Source organism: Neoarius graeffei, chromosome 7 (genome assembly GCF_027579695.1).
Source record: "Neoarius graeffei isolate fNeoGra1 chromosome 7, fNeoGra1.pri, whole genome shotgun sequence".
Lineage (NCBI taxonomy): Eukaryota > Metazoa > Chordata > Actinopteri > Siluriformes > Ariidae > Neoarius > Neoarius graeffei.
This window is the reverse complement of record NC_083575.1, coordinates 69,099,535-69,118,482: the sequence shown is the minus strand read 5'-3', so window position 1 is coordinate 69,118,482 and position 18,948 is coordinate 69,099,535. Positions and strand designations below refer to the sequence as shown.

The 18,948-nt window shown below is 42.3% G+C and overlaps 1 protein-coding gene across 1 annotated transcript in view; it reads left to right on the top strand.

Annotated features, from left to right (window-relative positions):
• hk1 (hexokinase 1) overlaps positions 1-18,948 on the top strand; it is an 87,502-nt gene that overhangs the window by 57,769 nt on the left and 10,785 nt on the right. The window contains exons 7-11 of the mRNA XM_060926320.1: positions 2,420-2,603; positions 4,434-4,589; positions 5,281-5,514; positions 13,633-13,937; positions 16,071-16,219. Coding sequence (XP_060782303.1) covers positions 2,420-2,603; positions 4,434-4,589; positions 5,281-5,514; positions 13,633-13,937; positions 16,071-16,219 — 1,028 coding nt within the window. The remainder of the gene's footprint in view (positions 1-2,419; positions 2,604-4,433; positions 4,590-5,280; positions 5,515-13,632; positions 13,938-16,070; positions 16,220-18,948) is intronic.

Genomic DNA, 18,948 nt, shown 5'->3' with positions numbered 1-18,948 from the left:
AAGTATTTGCTTTTAAAAATACTTAAGTATTAAAAGTACATTTTCTGTCAACACATTGTTGTATTATTGACACAACGCTTACAAAACCTAATGCCTCTGAAGCAACCGACTGGATTCACTGACTAACTTGTAGAACCTGTAGAATAAACACCTGGTAGAATGTTACAAAATGAAACACAACTGAACTGAAAAAGAGCCACTGTCATTTTCTTGTTTTTTTAATTGTAACACTCCTCCCCATCCCCACAAACCAGCATGGTAGTGTTCTGACCCAGCTCTGGTAGTGTGTGCACACATGTATCTCATCTCATCTCATTATCTCTAGCCGCTTTAACCTGTTCTACAGGGTCGCAGGCAAGCTGGAGCCTATCCCAGCTGACTATGGGCGAAAGGCGGGGTACACCCTGGACAAGTCGCCAGGTCATCACAGGGCTGACACATAGACACAGACAACCATTCACACTCACATTCACACCTACGGTCAATTTAGAGTCACCAGTTAACCTAACCTGCATGTCTTTGGACTGTGGGGGAAACCGGAGCACCCGGAGGAAACCCACGCGGACACGGGGAGAACATGCAAACTCCACACAGAAAGGCCCTCACCGGCCACAGGGCTCGAACCCGGACCTTCTTGCTGTGAGGCGACAGCGCTAACCACTACACCACCGTGCCGCCCCTGCACACATGTATGTGTATGTTAATTAGGAAGACGGTGGAATAGTTGTAAATGTAGCTTGCTCAGAAAATAAAAAGGACAATCCAGCCTGATTAAAACCCAGGTCCACACCTCGAGCTTAATAACTGCCCAACAACAACACTGCTTTAAGCAAGACAAAAAAGAAAAAGAAACCCCATCATCTGACACCAAACACCAAAACAAAAAATTCCAGCAATTTGTTGTGACTGACTAGTACAATACTGTCCATCTCACAGGTCTCACGTGCGCAAGTGCATGTATTCATGCACATATGAATCTGTCTGTGGAAAAAGTTAAGCTAGCTAGTCAGTGAAGCTCCACCTGACATGCTAGCAAACGCTTTTCAAACTCGAAATCATATTGAGTAGCTAACGTTACTAGAAAAGAAAGATTTCTACATTTTGTTTATTTGGCAAGATTATGCTAAAACATATTTCTGAAAGGACTTCAGATAAGGCGGCACAGTGGTGTAGTGGTTAGCGCTGTCGCCTCACAGCAAGAAGGTCCGGGTTCGAGCCCCGTGGCCGACGAGGGCCTTTCTGTGTGGAGTTTGCATGTTCTCCCCGTGTCCGCGTGGGTTTCCTCCAGGTGCTCCGGTTTCCCCCACAGTCCAAAGACATGCAGGTTAGGTTAACTGGTGACTCTAAATTGACCGTAGGTGTGAGTGTGAATGGTTGTCTGTGTGTCAGCCCTGTGATGACCTGGCGACTTGTCCAGGGTGTACCCCGCCTTTTGCCCGTAGTCAGCTGGGATAGGCTCCAGCTTGCCTGCGACCCTGTAGAACAGGATAAAGCGGCTAGAGATAATGAGATGAGATGAGACTTCAGATAAGTTAACTTTATTCATGTTATTTTTACATGCTAACTAGCAGCGTACAAGTTAACTAGCTATGTGTTAATGTTAGCCGTGGACAAGGCTACGGCAGCTTGGTGAGCAAATCCATAGAACGTCATTTGACTAACCAGACTGCATAGCTGTTGCAACGTTATCACTAGCTCTAAAAGCACAGACAACTTCATTACAAGCTTTCTCTTGGAATAAAACGTTCACATACCTCAATATGCTTCCGCAGGTCGGATGGCGAGTTTTTGTAGGCTGTGATTTGCTCTGTTTTAGGCAAACAAACATTTAAAACGAAACGACTCTGTTCCTTTCAGAAAACCGAAACACGGGTTCTAGGTATGGCCGTGCATGCATTCTCCAGAAGAACCGCCTCCTTCCATTCTGCCATCAACTGATCATGTTACATAATGCTGCTGAGAAATCATTGAACTTGATTTTATCCAGTCTATGAACGTGACTCTAGTGATTACTGATCGGCTATCTCAGTGTCACCTGCGAAAAAAAACAATTACCTTTTAGAAAAGAAAAGAAAAAACATCCACTTTCAAAGCTGCTTCATAGTAACAAGTAACAAGGACCTTGATAGAAATGTAGTGGAGTAAAAAGTACGATAATTGTCTTGCAAATGTAGTGAAGTTAAAGTCATAAGTTGCCAATATAAATGCTCAAGTAAAGTACAGATACTCAAAAAGTGTACTTAAGTACAGTACTCAAGTAAATGTACTTCATTACTGTCCACCTCTGCTTTGTTCATTGAGCTTGGAGTAATTTCAGTTATTACCCAGTCCAACACAGTCTTTGCAGGATCTCGGCACAGATCTCCAAAAGCCTGATGAACAGAAAGGATGCCTTATGTTGCTGTGCTGCCTTCCTCAGGTACGGGCACTAACGCATGCTACATGGAGGAGTTGAGACATATTGACCTCGTGGAAGGAGACGAGGGCAGAATGTGCATCAACACAGAATGGGGAGCTTTCGGAGATGATGGCATGCTGGAGGACATCCGCACTGAATTCGATCGAGATATCGACCGTGGATCCCTCAACCCAGGCAAACAACTGTAAGGCACAGAACAATACCTTATGCCTTTTCCTATTTCAGTCATGAGAGAGATGGGTCATTAGGTTTATGAATAAAAAGCGTGTAAGCAGAGATGAGAATTTTCCGCGGATGTGCGGAATTCCGAGTTTTCCCGCTGAAAATGTCATTTTTGTGAAACGTGTAAATCCGTTGAGAAAATTTCGGGGGGGGGGTCGGCGCGAGGCGAGGCTTGTGGTGGCACAAGCAGGCAGGACCGACCGACCGCCCACCAGCATCTTTCGGCAACGCTCATCGCAAAATTAGTTGCAGCTGTGATAACGGAAATCGTCATTGCTTTCTTCAATATTTATGCTAACGACAACTCACGACGATTTCCGGCAACGTTTTAGCGCTAGTTTCATCTCACTTCTACAATTCACGGAGAAACAAGCTATACGTACACGGTTTTGATCACTTCTTAAAGGAACAGTCCACCGTACTTCCATAATGAAATATGCTCTTATCTGAATTGAGACGAGCTGCTCCGTACCTCTCTGAGCTTTGCGCGACCTCCCAGTCAGTCAGACGCAGTCAGACGCGCTGTCACTCCTGTTAGCAATGTAGCTAGGCTCAGTATGGCCAATGGTATTTTTTGGGGCTGTAGTTAGATGCGACCAAACTCTTCCACGTTTTTCCTGTTTACATAGGTTTATATGACCAGTGACATGAAACAAGTTCAGTTACACAAATTGAAACGTAGCGATTTTCTATGCTATGGAAAGTCCGCACTATAATGACAGGCGTACTAACACCTTCTGTGTGCTTCGGCAGCACATTGATATCTGAGCTCCGTATCAATGCGCTGCCGAAGCGCGCAGAAGGTGTTAGTACGCCTGTCATTATAGTGCGGACTTTCCATAGCATAGAAAATCGCTACGTTTCAATTTGTGTAACTGAACTTTGTTTCATATCACTGGTCATATAAACCTATGTAAACAGGAAAAACGCGGAAGAGTTTGGTCGCATCTAACTACAGCCCCAAAAAATACCATTGGCCATGCTGAGCCTAGCTACATTGCTAACAGGAGTGACAGCGCGTCTGACTGCGTCTGACTGACTGGGAGGTCGCGCAAAGCTCGGAGAGGTACGGAGCAGCTCGTCTCAATTCAGATAAGAGCATATTTCATTATGGAAGTACGGTGGACTGTTCCTTTAAGTCTAGTTATTTTGGTTAGTTTTCAAAGTTACTTCGCCAATATGGCGAAAGTTTTGGACCACAAAAATGAGGATCGTGCCAGGGAAATCGATAAATCGAACGGGATAAAGAACTGTTTCCGATGGGCATGGCTCGATAGTAGCGTTACCGTGCAGATAGGGACACAAACTGTGACGACGTGCCTGACGGAACATATCCGAAAAGTGGACGTGCCGGGAAAGGTTCTGTGTATTCTGTGCTCAGATATGATCAATTATGGAAACAGAGGAGCTAGAAACATCCAGGAGCACATCAAAACAAAAAAGCACAAAGGTACGTTTTACTTAAATTGTCAAAGATAGAGTCAGGAGGAATCTAATAAATCATTACGGTTACCTCCATTATCGCTCACGATATATATCTGTAGGGATTTGTTATCTTAAAGTTTATAAACGTTTTAAACCATCATTGAATTTGAAAACATTCATATATATATATATATATATATATATATATATATATATATATATATATAAAGGCGCACCCCCCTTTGAAACCCCCCCCATGCACGCTTTGCGTGCATTACGTCTGCCCTTGGCAGACATTTCAGAGTTTTTTTAAATGTCCCATTCTCATCCCTGTGTAAGGTAGGAGTAAAGCTCTCTTCAATCTTAGGTTTGAAAAGATGGTGAGCGGAATGTACATGGGGGAGCTGGTGAGGCTCATCCTGGTGAAGATGGCCAAAGAGGGGCTGCTGTTTGAAGGCCGCATCACTCCAGAACTACTGACGAAAGGCAAAATTGAAACGAAGCATGTTTCTGCTATTGAGAAGTAAGTCTTATGTCAGTAGCTCATGTTATGCTCTTAATTAAGTTATTCCATGAAATCGAGTCATATATGAGCTGACAGCCGAGTTGGCTATAAGCCATGTATGACGAGATTGAGTGGAATAACTGTTTTATTCTATCCATATTCACTGGATTTTGAGAAACAGTGGTTTTTTTTTTGTGTTTTTGCAAATTCGATAAATAAAAACTTTATACAAAACGTCCGACAAAATCATTTCTGCTTAGAATGGAAACAAACCGCCGAAAGTACAGTAGCAATTTGTAAAAAATGCTATAATAATAATTCTTGAAAAATAAAAAAAAGATACATTCTTACCATGAAAGACTTTTATTCCATATTTTGTTGCTTTTATTTTTGGGGGGTTTTGTTTTCAAGTAGTTTTTATTTCATCCTCGACTGGTTCAACAACGGTATATGAGCTGATATCCTAGTAGTAGAGTAGCCAATCAGAGCACGCAATTGCTCATATCCAGTGAATGTGGAAAGAATAATTTTTAATATACCAATCACGTTTATTTAAAAAAAAAAGGTCTCTCAATGCTACTGTTTTATCCAATAATGGATAAAAATCAGTAAGAGAATTTGCATGTTTGCTTCTGGATCAGTGAACAGTTTGTGTGTTTTTGTCTTGTATTCTATGCTAATCATCACTGACGTTGCTTATGTTTTCCAGGAGTAAAGAGGGATTGACCAAGGCCAAGGAAATTTTAGGCCGTCTGGGAGTGGAGCCATCAGCGGATGACTGCATTGCTGTGCAGCATGTGTGTGCTATTGTCTCTTTCCGCTCAGCTAATCTCATCGCTGCTACACTGGGTGCTCTTCTTACTCGCCTGAAGGACAACAAGAATGTCCCTCGTCTCCGCACTACCGTGGCTATTGATGGCTCCCTCTACAAGATGCACCCACAGTAATGATTGATTTACTTCCTTTTTTTTTTTTGGTTAGGCCACACCAATTCAATTAGTTGGTTCTCGGAATTGCCGCTTGAAGAAAATGCAAAATGAAAAAAATAAAATCGAAATCAAACTCCCGCCAGCAGAAAAGGTCACATGACGTCGAAAACCAATCAAATCGCCCCTTTCACTTTAGATAAAGACTTGCGGAAGAAACATGCCTGTGGAGGGGAATCCTGCAAAGCCTGTGTTTGTGATTGTTAGGATATTCAGTGAACAGAAGCGTAAAATCTTTGACAGGTGTGTTGAAATTCAAGAGGGGGAAAACTTTGCACAGTTGTACTCAAGATGCCGTGAGCTTGTTACCCTGCGATGTGCCAACTTGGACAACTCTGTGGAGGTGGGTTTAATTTATATATTTCATTGATTGATGTGAGGGGCAAACAAAAAATCATTCGCAGTATTTAGCCATCAGAAGTAGCCTACTCGGGGGCATCGTGGCTCAGGTGGATAAGGCGCCATACCATAAATCCGGGGACCCGGGTTTGATTCCGGCCTGAGGTCATTTCCCGATCCCTCCCTGTCTCTCTTTCCCGCTCATTTCCTGTGCCTACACTATCCTATCCAATAATAAAGGTGAAAAAAGCCCAAAAAAATATCTTTAAAAAAAAGAAGTAGCCTACTCCTGGTCAAATCTTTTTTTCTGTGCATTGTAGATGTTCAATTGACTGTAATTCAATCGTTTATTTAGCCTGTCTGTTTACTGGTTTGCCTGTATTGTTTGGTCTATTTCCACCGCTAATTTTACCATCAGAGCATTTTTTAAATTTTATTTTTATTTCGGCCGCTCGCTTCATATTTTTCCTGAAAAAATCAGAGAACCAAGTAATTAAATTTGTGTAGCCTTAAGTTTTATTAATTTGTGCTGGCAGCACTGGTGCAAACTGTTACTCTCACTCAGGATCTTTCTACTTTCTTCTTCTTCTTCTTCTGCTCCTCCTCCTCCTAGCCTTTTTTAGTACGCTATTTCTCCCTCAGTTTTCAACCAATCATCACCAAATTTCCCATGAAGAATACCTCTGGGCTGAGTTACGTTGCTATGACTTTTGGTGCTGATCTGGATCACTGAACCGGAATGATCCATGAAAAATGGGATTTTTTTCAATCACTTATCAGGGGCTTCAAAGTTTGGGAGAACAGCAGGGTACAAATAATTTACAGCAGGGTGCAAAATGGTAAAATGTCTGCCAGCGGCAGACATAATGCACGCAAAGCGTGCAGGGATATATATATATATATAGATAGATAGATAGATAGATAGATAGATAGAGAGATATGCAAGTACGAATTTTTCATGGGGCGGGATGGTTTGGAACAGGCCATCTAAAATTGGGATAACATTTACCCGGGACGGGTATTTGAGGCGGGTCGTCTAGCTTAAGCTTGATTAGCGTTGTTACGCACGCCAGTGTTTCCCACAGAAATTTTGGAGACTATGGGGGAGGCGCGGGGGTTGTTTAAAATTGAGTGATATGTTAAATATTAAGTTATTACTGAAAAACTATTGATTAAAAAAACAGACACTGAGAAATGGTCCTATAAACAACTTTACCAATATAAAAGATTACCAGGACTACAAAAATGCAGAAAAATAGGCTTTACTTATCCAAATGCACCTGTTGGTTCAAAAGTTAAAGTGCAGAGAACCTCACAGCACAACATGAAGTTACCTTCAAATATAATATAAATGCCTCAGCTTTCATGTAAGAAAAAAAACTATTAATACTAGTGCTGTGTGCAGGCAGTCTCTCCTGAAGACTAAATTAAACAATAATTATAAACTAATAAAATAAATGGCTCAGGCTTCATAGAAGAAAAAAAACAATTTGAACAGAATCTCACAGTATGATGCTGAAGCTGCCTAAACAATGGAAAATAAAATACCATTTTGGCAAAAACGTTGGCATCCATTAATTTCTTGTATTAAGTAAAAAAATATGTTGCCAGATACTGCTGACGTTTTACAGCCCAAAATATGTTCAAAACCCGCCAAAATGCACTTAAAACCGCCCAAATTGGGCGGGAAAACGCGCAATCTGGCAATACGGGCGGCAGTAATGGCTGCACTCGTGTCGAAGATGTAAACACAGTTGACGCGGCAACGGACATACATGACATAGTGGATGTAATTTATGTTCACAACTTTTTTTGCTGTCAGAAATATTTAATATTAAATTTTGTGACTCGACTGACAATAGCCAGCGGCATAACAAGCCATAGCCGGCGATTTGCCGCCGGTGACCGGCTACTTTTGAGACCGCTGACTTATAACTCTGTCAATTTTCGTGATTTTTAAAAAATATATATGTTTATCCCCCCAGCATATAATGCGGGGGGATATAGCTATCGCTCTGTCTGTCTGTCTGTCTGTCCATCTGTAAACATTTTAGTTTCTGGAGCATAACTCAAAAAGTATTAGGAATTTTTTCACAAAACCTCAGTTATGTTAAGTGACTAGAGGAGTTGTGCCTTTTGGCATTTTGGGATTTCTGTGATTTTTTTTTTTTTTTTTACTTTTAATTTTTTTCTGTATTTCCATAGCAACCAATTCAACTTAGGAGAATTTTGAGTGGGGGCTGGGGGGGATATGTAATCTCAGGATGGCTCTTGTTTTATTTTGTTCAGGGCGGCACGGCGCAACTTTTCCTCACTAAGCGCCATTCTCTATCTCTTACCCTATAGATCCGGAATGGTACGGTGACCCGACGTCCCAGTTTGTAATAGCTAGCGCAAATTACTGTGACTTTTTATTCACAGTCTCTATCTAGTTACGATTTACTTTCCTGACTTTTTAGGTTTCAGTCTAGGCAAGGTTCACATATTTTGCTTTCTTCAAACTAGTCTGTTGAACAATAGTCAGTGTTAGACATAAGGCAAAAACATACTGTACATATCATCACGGGCTGCACTTTACAGAGCTTAGAATAGGACTGCTTCTTTTCATCAGACTCAGTTGCCGAAACAGGTGTTTACTCAGTAGTGTACTCGTATCATATATCGAGCAAGCTTGGCCGAAGCACTTGGCAATCTTTCGAAACAGGATGGCATGCTGAACCACGTGATGTTTTCTAGTTCCTCAGGAGTTTCTGTTTTTCGTAACCTTTCCCAACAGCAGTTATATGCCATGACACAACTTCCCTAAGAGAGTCTGTCCAATAAGTTGTATTTATTACAATGAAGTAGTATTACTTCTGGTCACCCCAAATGGGTACTATTTTTTTTTTTCTCCCCAAGTTTCCATCATTCGAAGCCTATATTTGATACATTTATGTCAAATGTTTTGCCATGAGTAACTTTATTTTTTATTGTTACCTTCTATAAGCTGTATATAACCGTACTCATTTGGGCACCATCCCAGGAGAGCTCTTTGAGAACTGCTGACCCTTAGAAAAGAAACTGAAGCGAGAACCTTCTGAAGTGGGATGTTTGATCCACTCGTGTTCCTCTTCTGATAGATAAATCTTTGAGTGGCTCAATGGTTAAGGCTCTGGATTACTGATCAGAATGTCAGGGGTTCAGTCCGCAGTACTGGCAAACTGCCATTGTCGAGCCCTTGAGCAAGGCATTTAACCCTCTCTGCTCCAGCAGTGCTGTATCATGACTGACTCTGTGACCTGGCCCCAGCTTCCTAATAAGCTAGGATATGCAAAGAAAAGTACATCACTGTGCTGTAATTAAGATGTAACAAAGTTTGGTCAATGCTTAACCAAACCAGGTTATTCGATAAATGAGTTTAAACCAGGAACTATGTGAAATAAATGATGTTGCAGGAAATAGATGGCATTTTTCTGCTTTAGCCTTACACTTCTTCGTTTATTTTATTTGCTCTTCTATACTCCTTTTGCACATGTTGACACAGTTCCCTGAGACCTTACTCTGACATGCTTTAGTCAGGGCGGCACGGTGGTGTAGTGGTTAGCGCTGTCGCCTCACAGCAAGAAGGTCCGGGTTCGAGCCCCGTGGCCGGCGAGGGCCTTTCTGTGTGGAGTTTGCATGTTCTCCCCGTGTCCGCGTGGGTTTCCTCCGGGTGCTCCGGTTTCCCCCACAGTCCAAAGACATCCAGGTTAGGTTAACTGGTGACTCTAAATTGACCGTAGGTGTGAATGTGAGTGTGAATGGTTGTCTGTGTCTATGTGTCAGCCCTGTGATGACCTGGCGACTTGTCCAGGGTGTACCCCGCCTTTCGCCCGTAGTCAGCTGGGATAGGCTCCAGCTTGCCTGCGACCCTGTAGAACAGGATAAAGCGGCTATAGATAATGAGATGAGATGCTTTAGTCAAAATACCACAAGGATAAAACACCACAGCTCCCTTTTCACCCTGTCAAAATAGCCCTGTTCAAAACAGTCGGTTTGAGTGCCTGATCCTTTAAAGCTAGACTGCCTTTCAGATTTTTCAAGTGTAGGTCATAAAAAGAATTTTCCCTGGCACACAATTATTTTTGTTTAGTGGACCGAAAGCTACTGAATTTGAATCACAGACTTCCAATTTTATTAGTTTTTTTAAAAATAGAACAATTAATGAATTTAGGGCCATGTGGCCCTAAATTCTCCGCTATTTTTTCCTGCTTCACCATGACCCAGTTTAAGATACTACATCATGCATCATGTGGTGGGCTTTCTCCATTTGTGGAAGGCATTGTGGGATACAAATTTGAAACAGGAAAGAAAAATGGAGGACGTGAGTGTGCAAATGAAACGTGAAAACCCGATTATAGTAACGGAAAGCGAGAAGAAAAGACGTTATGTTGCGAAGGAAAGGAAACGCAGGACCAAGCTAATAGATATCGACCGTCAGCAAGCACCTCGGTGTGATCAGCTGTTCGTTTAGCGACAGAATGATGTAACTGTCAGTGCACGGTCAAGGTAAACCTGTAGATGGTAGTAACGTAACACCTGTGGATGCCAGCTGCCATAAAACCCAAAAGAAGAAGAAGGTAAATCTGCGCATGCGCACACGGACTTCCTCTGTCTGCTTGACTGCGCGAAGCGAGCGATTTCATGCACATTATTTGCTCGGGAATCCCCTCAAATTAAATAACTTCCCATTCACAGAATGGCCTGATATTTTGTGAGATCTTACAGAAATAAACATATATCACAATGACCAAATTTCAGAGAGAACTAAATTTCACTGATTTTATGAAATCGAAAGGCAGTCTAGCTTTAAATGATAATGAGCCACTGCTCACCCCACCCACCCTCTTCTGCTGGCCAATCAGGTGGCACTTTTGAAATGAATATTCATTCACAAAGGCAGTTCTCAAGCCATGAGTGGGGATACTCCGATAAAAGGGAAGCGTCATTTTAAAGAGCTCCATAGTGACATAGAAAGAGGAGCCAAATTGGAACGGCTTGTTGAAGCTCGTGTTTTCTGAAATACGAGCCCAAAAGAATTTGACTGAGTGTCTTATTTCAGAGTTTGGAGGTTGCTAGGTAACTCAGATACCCAAAGCACTGAAAAAGTGAGTTTTTCAGAAGATGTCCTCTTTAAAGGGGAACTGAAGCCATTTTTAAACTTGCTTTATTTCTTAATTAACGTGTTATTTAATTCCGTTTTTGGTTTTAGTAACCTTATATTGTGACTGGTATTGGCAAATAATTGCAATTAAATATTAGACTTATCAGCCTATTCGCTTTTTAGCCATGTTCAATTTAGTTCATTTAGTTGTAGTGGTTAGCGCTGTCGCCTCACAGCAAGAAGGTCCAGGTTCGAGCCCCGGGGCCGGCGAGGGCCTTTCTGTGTGGAGTTTGCATGTTCTCCCCGTGTCCGCGTGGGTTTCCTCCGGGTGCTCCGGTTTCCCCCACAGTCCAAAGACATGCAGGTTAGGTTAACTGGTGACTCTAAATTGACCGTAGGTGTGAATGTGAGTGTGAATGGTTGTCTGTGTCTATTGGCCCTTTTCCACTACCCTTTTTCAGCTCACTTCAGCTCGCTTCAGCTCACTTCAGCCCGACACGGCTCGCGTTTCGACTACCAAAAACCAGCACGACTCAGCTCGCTTCAGCCCTGCTTAGCCCCTAAAACTCGCACCGTTTTGGAGTGGGGCTGAAGCGAGCCAAGCCGTGCCGAGTGAGGTTGGGGGCGTGAGCAGACACTCCCCTGTGCACTGATTGGTGAGGAGGAGTGTCCTCACATGCCCACACACGCCCCGCGAGCACGCTGGGATCTGTAAACACTGCAAACCCGGAAGGAGAATAATTACGAATTACGAGAATTTCTGAAGCCTTATGCGCCTCGCCTCATCTATACGCTCTTGCCAGTATCTGTCCGCGTTGTCGGTGACAACAAGCCACAGCACCAAGACCAGCAACACTAACGACTCCATGTCCTCCATGTTTATTGTTTACTATTCGGGTCGTGAGACTACTGCTTAAAAGACCACTAGGATACTGTACATGGCTCTTCCTGTCACCGTTGCAACCTCTGAGCGCTCATTCGTATGCCCTTCAAATAATGTGCGCAGTATAGGCTATTGATGTTTTATTATGAGCCATGTACAGTATCCTAATGTTTTTTGTTTCTGAGTTACATGTTCGTTTGAAGGACTTCGTTTTTGTAGCCTAGTACAGTGACATACAGAGCATCGTGGACGAGTTCGCGGAGCGCAAGGCTCGTCGTATGCCCTTCAAATAATGCGCGCAGTAGGCTATTGATGTTTTATTATGAGCCATGTACAGTATGTCGCCTAATGTTTTTTTGTTTGAGTTACATGTTCGTTTGAAGGACTTAATGTACAAAATAACATAGTTGCACCCTGTAGTGTTGAAATTGGTAAACACAGTGCATTCAGTGAGGTTTGCACCGCCCTCCTTTTATTTCTGACTCTTCCTGTCACCGTTGCAACCTCTGAGCGCTCATTCGTATGCCCTTCAAATAATGTGCGCAGTATAGGCTATTGATGTTTTATTATGAGCCATGTACAGTATCCTAATGTTTTTTGTTTCTGAGTTACATGTTCGTTTGAAGGACTTCGTTTTTGTAGCCTAAAATGATGTTATGATAAGCTTTAATAAAGGGCCCGGTCATTTGCCCCGCCCCCGGCCCGGCTCTGACTTGTTCCGCCACTGTCACTGATGTCACTGTTTGCGCTGCTTAACGACATCACGTGACGTCCACCCACTTTCGCTAACTCCACCCAATGTGTCCACCCACTTCCAGCCAGCACGGTTCAGCGCGGTTGTAGTCGAAATGCAACTCCAACAGCCCCGCTCAGCTCGACTCAGCTCGACTCGGCACGGCACGGCTCAGCCGCGTTTGTAGTGGAAAAGCGGCATATGTGTCAGCCCTGTGATGACCTGGCGACTTGTCCAGGGTGTACCCCGCCTTTCGCCCGTAGTCAGCTGGGATAGGCTCCAGCTTGCCTGCAACCCTGTAGAACAGGATAAAGCGGCTACAGATAATGAGATGAGATGAATGGTCCACGGCAGGCGTCACTTATCCACGTGATCTTCACAAGACTTGTGTGAGACTTTGAAGCATGACGTGTCAGCCACCATTGGTGTCAGTGCCACCATTTTGAAAATTTGCCAATGGTGTCAGTGCCACCATTTTGAAAACTGTTTTCCAAACAAAATATTGCACAAAAACGAGTTTAAATGACGATTACTGCCTACGTTTTTCAAACTTTCCTGATTGCTATCAAAAGAAACAAAACTTCCGGCCTGATTACGTCAGCATTCGAAAGAGGGTGCGCACGTCTTTTGACAACGTTGGCAGATGTTGGTCACTTTGATTTCCGCTGTACGTTTTACTTCCGTCCTACGATGTCTCGCACAGGTCTCAACGAATCTCGTTTACGGCCATTGCTTTGACATATGGACTGATATATTACATAGCGTATTTCAAACACTCATAACTTGCTACAGCGGTGACAAAATAGCTGTCAAAAATGCATTCCTATATTTAATAAAATGAGATAAATAGAATTTTGATAATAAAAAATTTGCCTTCAGTTCTCCTTTAAATAATCTCTAATGTGGCCCAAATGATCTAGACAGCTGACAGCCTGTCAATATAAGTTGTATATCTTCATACTCTTATTCAGAGCCATGCTTCCTTTTGTCTGTCTCAGGTATGCTCGGCGACTCCATAAGACCGTGCGACGTCTCATACCTGAGTGTGATGTTCGCTTCCTGCTCTCGGAGAGTGGGAGTGGCAAAGGTGCCGCCTTGGTAACAGCCTGGGCCTCGAGATTGGCTGATCAGACACGCCAGATCTCTGAGACGCTAGCGGAGTTCCACCTGAGCAAAGAGCAGCTGCTAGAGGTGAAGAAGCGGATGCACACAGAGATCCTGAACGGCCTGAGCAAGAAGACCCTGGGCACAGCTACAGTGAAGATGCTGCCCACGTACGTGCGCAGCACTCCAGATGGCACAGGTAACATTTGGCGCGTTAGTCAAACCTGATTAAACTTTGTAGGGTTGTGACATGAAATTTGAATACTTTTAGCATGATGATGATATACAAGCTTTCTTTCTTTCTTTCATCCTTTTACAAGCGTCTTGTGTATCTAATACTTTGCCACAAAACTGATTTGTAGTCATTTTATTCTACCCGAATGTGCAGCCCTTCGTTTTGATACAGAAACGGGTTCTGTCCGTCCGTCCGGTCATGTTTTCGTTTCCAGGCCATATCTTTAAAACTACTGAAGATCAGTGATGGGAATAACGGCGTTAGAAATAAATGGCGTTACTAACGGCGTTACTTTTTTTAGTAACGAGTAATCTAACTAATTACTTTTTACATTGTTATAACGCCGTTCCCGTTACTTACAATAAAATACTATGCGTTACTTTTATTTTCTCATCTGGCACGCTGCTCGTTCAGCCTTTCTTTCCTCTGCTTTAGTGTGGGGCTGGGAGATGCGAGACAACGGCACAGTAAGCCAATCAGAGTAGATTTGGACAGCATACGTAGGTAGGCTCTGCCTACTGCACTACTGCGCACACTTTCAATCAGAAGACACAGCGATGGCGAGCGGTCAGCCCAGCACTGCGCTTTCACATTGGAAATACAGCCATTACTTTTCATTACTTGAAATAAAAGGCAAAAATGTCTACGTGCAATGCACATTATGTCGAGGAACAAAACATTTGTCCTCGTCAGTGGCCAGTAATTAGTAACATAATTTTAATAACTACAAAAATATATTAAATTTGATAGATGTCTTATCTCACATTATCCCACAAAAATATTAATATAGTGTAGATAACGTTATTAATTGGTTCTGTTAAGTGTCAATTTCAGTCATTAAACACATTTAACATTCACTTTTATTATGATTACACTGATTGAATTTGATTTTTTTTTGGGGGGGGGGGGGGGGACACAAAATGTAACGGAATAATTACTTTCCCTGGTAATTAGTTACTTTTATGACAAAGTAACTCCGTTACTAACTCAGTTACTTTTTGGGAAAAGTAACTAGTAACTATAACTAATTACTTTTTGAAAGTAGCGTGCCCAACACTGCTGAAGATTTCTTCATGAAACTTCGTATACATATCAAGCAACATGTGAACTGGTGCCTTTTGCTATTTTGGATTTTTGAAAGAAAAAAAAAATTTTTTTTCAAATTTTTACATAAAAAATAGATTTTGACTTAGTTTCTAAGAGCAGTGTTCGTTTCCGGAGCATATATCCAAAACTATTCATGATACGGATTTGAAACTTGGTATACATGTTAACATGGTGATGCAAATGTGCCTTTTCATACTAAGAAATTTGAGAAATTTAAATTTTTCATGTTTCCATGGAAACAATTTCAGACTTAGTCTCTCAGGTTAGTCTCGGGGGTAGGATTAGTTTCCAGAGCAGAACTTGAAAACTATGAGTGGTACAGTATGGTCTTGAAAGTTGGTGTGTGTGTTGATTAAGTAATGTATACGTGCCTTTTGATACTAAGAAATGTGAGAAATTAAAATTTTTAGCTCACCTGGACCAAAAGTCCAGTGGGTTTATGCCATGGGCTGCTGAGGTCAGTGTAATGAAGTAGGGTTGGTTTCCTGCGCTTGAAAAATGTGACAAATAATATCTTGAAACTTGGTATATAGTTGGTCTATAGGGCGGGGGATATAGATGACTCTGTCTTCTTGTTCATGGTAACACCAGTGTCCCCTGTGTCCTCCACTCACTGGTCCATTTAATGCTCTTTACCCCTGCTGCATTGCAGCACGCTGTAATCCTGAGAGAACTCCATACAGGAGCAGGACATTATTTTAAGAGCCCAAAGCCTCAGACCTGACACTGATTAAGGTCGAAAGGTTTCTGAAACAGAGCCAAGGAGCATGCTTGTTATTAACCGTGATGTGGCTTGTGTTGGATAATCAAGCAGGAGTCAGCAAAGTATTCAGATCATTGTAACTTTTTAATAAAAAAAAAAAAACATGTAGCCAGTTTTGCTGAGAACTTGGACATGAAATACACAAAATAATGATATTTATATTTTATAGAATGATAATCTAAGAATGAAACCGCTTTCTTCATATGTGTTGTATCCATGTCTCATAGAAAATGGAGACTTCTTGGCTTTGGACCTTGGAGGCACAAACTTCAGGGTGCTCTTAGTGAAGATTCGCAGTGGTAAGAGACGGACTGTGGAGATGCATAACAAAATCTATGCCATTCCCATTGAGGTGATGCAGGGAACAGGAGAAGAGGTGAGCAGCCGGAGTTATTTATAATTGTGTTTACACTTGGGTAGTATAATGGAGAAATTGGAACTACAAATGTGCGACTGATTAAAGGGAAACTCATCAGCAAGTGTCTTAATATGTGTCGCGCTATGGGATTTTTGTACCAGATGCTCTGTTTACAGAATACGTAGAAACGACATTGAAAACCATGCGATATTTTTGCACTGTTTTCACTGGCTGTTCCAGTAACTATCAACAAATAATCACGTCTGTAGCGCCCCTACGGGATACATTTACCACATATACACCATCTACAGCTGGTTCTAGAGGACCTGAGACAGCGACTCGTTTTAAAGTGCATATTCTGGACCAATTTCGTGGGGGGGTTTTATATGAAAGTATGTCGCTTTACACACTCATCCAGAAGGGTAATTTTGCACAAGGCCATCTGTCTACAGCAGAAAAAAATAAAATAACAAAACGCGTCTGGAAAAATCCCAAGGGAGTCTGGAGCCAGAATCGTGACGTTACCTGCGGAAGCGCCAGCAGGCTGCGAGAGCTTGCACGGTTTCAGTGCACAGCCTGTGTAGACCAAGCGCTCCCATTTCTCTCTCATTGTCCGGTCTTTTGGAAAACGATGAACACTAATCCCATCAAGATTGGTGTTGCTACACCCTCCTACGATACATCTGTTAACCATTTTAATAATTACTTGATAACGTTGAAGAAATTTGCAGAAAAACACCAGGTCGTTTTCTCATAAACAAACCAGCACTGATGTAGGATTCAGAGGGAGGCGTCCCGCACGTGAGGTCGCGAAAATCAGTGTTTGCCGGGAAATCCAAATGCCAAGTTTTTTCAGAGGCGGAGCAATTCGCCTCAAATGGCTTGATTTCAACTGAATTTTTCTGGTATTGCGCAAGGTAAAAAAATTGCACAAAATGCAAAATGTGACAGATATTTGACCAAAGTTTAATATAAAATAGGAGAATTACATTGATCTCGCTCCTGAATTTACCCGTGATATGCACTTTAAATGACTACCATGTAGTTACTGTCTAGAACCGGAAATGAGTCAACATTCAACAGCGTCCATTCATTGTACGTATACTGACTGATTCCAAGTCCTGTCCTGTGTCTGAAATCACTCACTCGTTCACTACTCCCTACTCCCTATATAGGGAATTACTATATAGAGGACGATATAGTGAGCTCATTGGTAAAATGTAAAAACGCTTTCGGACACTAGTCCGTTGCGCTGGTATTTACGTCATTACTGTCGCACAATTAAAACGTGTCAGATCAGTCGGCTGGTGGGTTTTCAAAATAATAAACACATGCATGTATTTTTGTGATAAATATATATTATGCCCTGTGATGACCTGGCGACTTGTCCAGGGTGTACCCCGCCTTTCGCCCGTAGTCAGCTGGGATAGGCTCCAGCTTGCCTGCAACCCTGTAGAACAGGATAAAGCGGCTAGAGATAATGAGATGAGATGAGAAGTATATATTATACTGAGCGCATTTCCCACATTAATAAACACAAAGTACTTTGTGTACTTATGCACAATCCAGATTTCTGTTCTTTCATCTTAATTATTGTTTGTGTCGCAATAAAAAAAAACAATGTGCACCTTTAAAGTGGTCGGCGTGTTGTGTAAATCAAATGGCGCTAACTCTCCAAAAATCCATTTTAATTCCAGCCTGTAATGCAACAAAACAGGACAAACACCAAGGGGGATGAATACTTTTGCAAGGCACTGTATTGCTGTTTTGCAAATCCGTAGTAAAAGTAGCATCATTCTGGTCCAAAAATACACTTTAGACCTACCTGAAACATCATGTCCATCATTGGCTGTCCATCGCTAGCAATGATGACTGCTTCATTAGGATGCGCAGAAACGCAGATGGGCCACGAGGCCCGCAACAGACTCATCCGCAGCGCTGGCATGAACGGCCTGGTTGAGCTGCTATGGAATATCTGGTTTCGTGAGCTCTCATATACTCCCTTTGACGCTTATCTTCAGTTGCGGACACTGAGCTTTTAACTATGCCAGAGATGGTAAAACTGCGACGTTGTATACTTGGTGGCTCTGTTGATGTCATATTTGCTTTTATAGTGCACCAAAGGCTTTGGTGGCAGCTTGAATCCGGCGGTCTACCTTCAAGTCTGATGAGTTTGTGTTGGTAACTGCACTGCCAAATGGTCCTAAAATGGACCATTTTGGGTTGCGCATACATGATTTCATGTCAGACTTACAGTAACTTCCCTCGGTCCAATTTCACTTTGGTTTGTATTTCCTGCGTACGGAGGCTTGGTAGTGTAATGCAGCAGGTATAACTCAAAATCCATAATCTGAGCATCTGGTCTGAAAATCTGGGGGACTGACACACATGGTTTTGGGCCACCGTAATCCACCAGAACAGCTACATTTCAAATTATACAGATTCTTTAAGTCTCTGCAACTGAACTGAAAGATTGAAACACCATCCTTTTCCATTATATTCCCTTCTTTGGCATTTTTGATGATAGTAGTTGAGATCCACTATCAAAAACATCGCTCCAAAATCTCCTGTACATGTTCAACTGGGGTTAGATCTGGTCACCTGTAAGTGACTACACCTGGAAAAACACGAGATTTCCTTATACATCACTGGCCCCTTTATTAGGAATACCCATCCACCTGCTGTTTTATGCAGTTATCTAATCAGCCAATCCCTTGACAGCAACATAATGCATAAAATTATGCAGA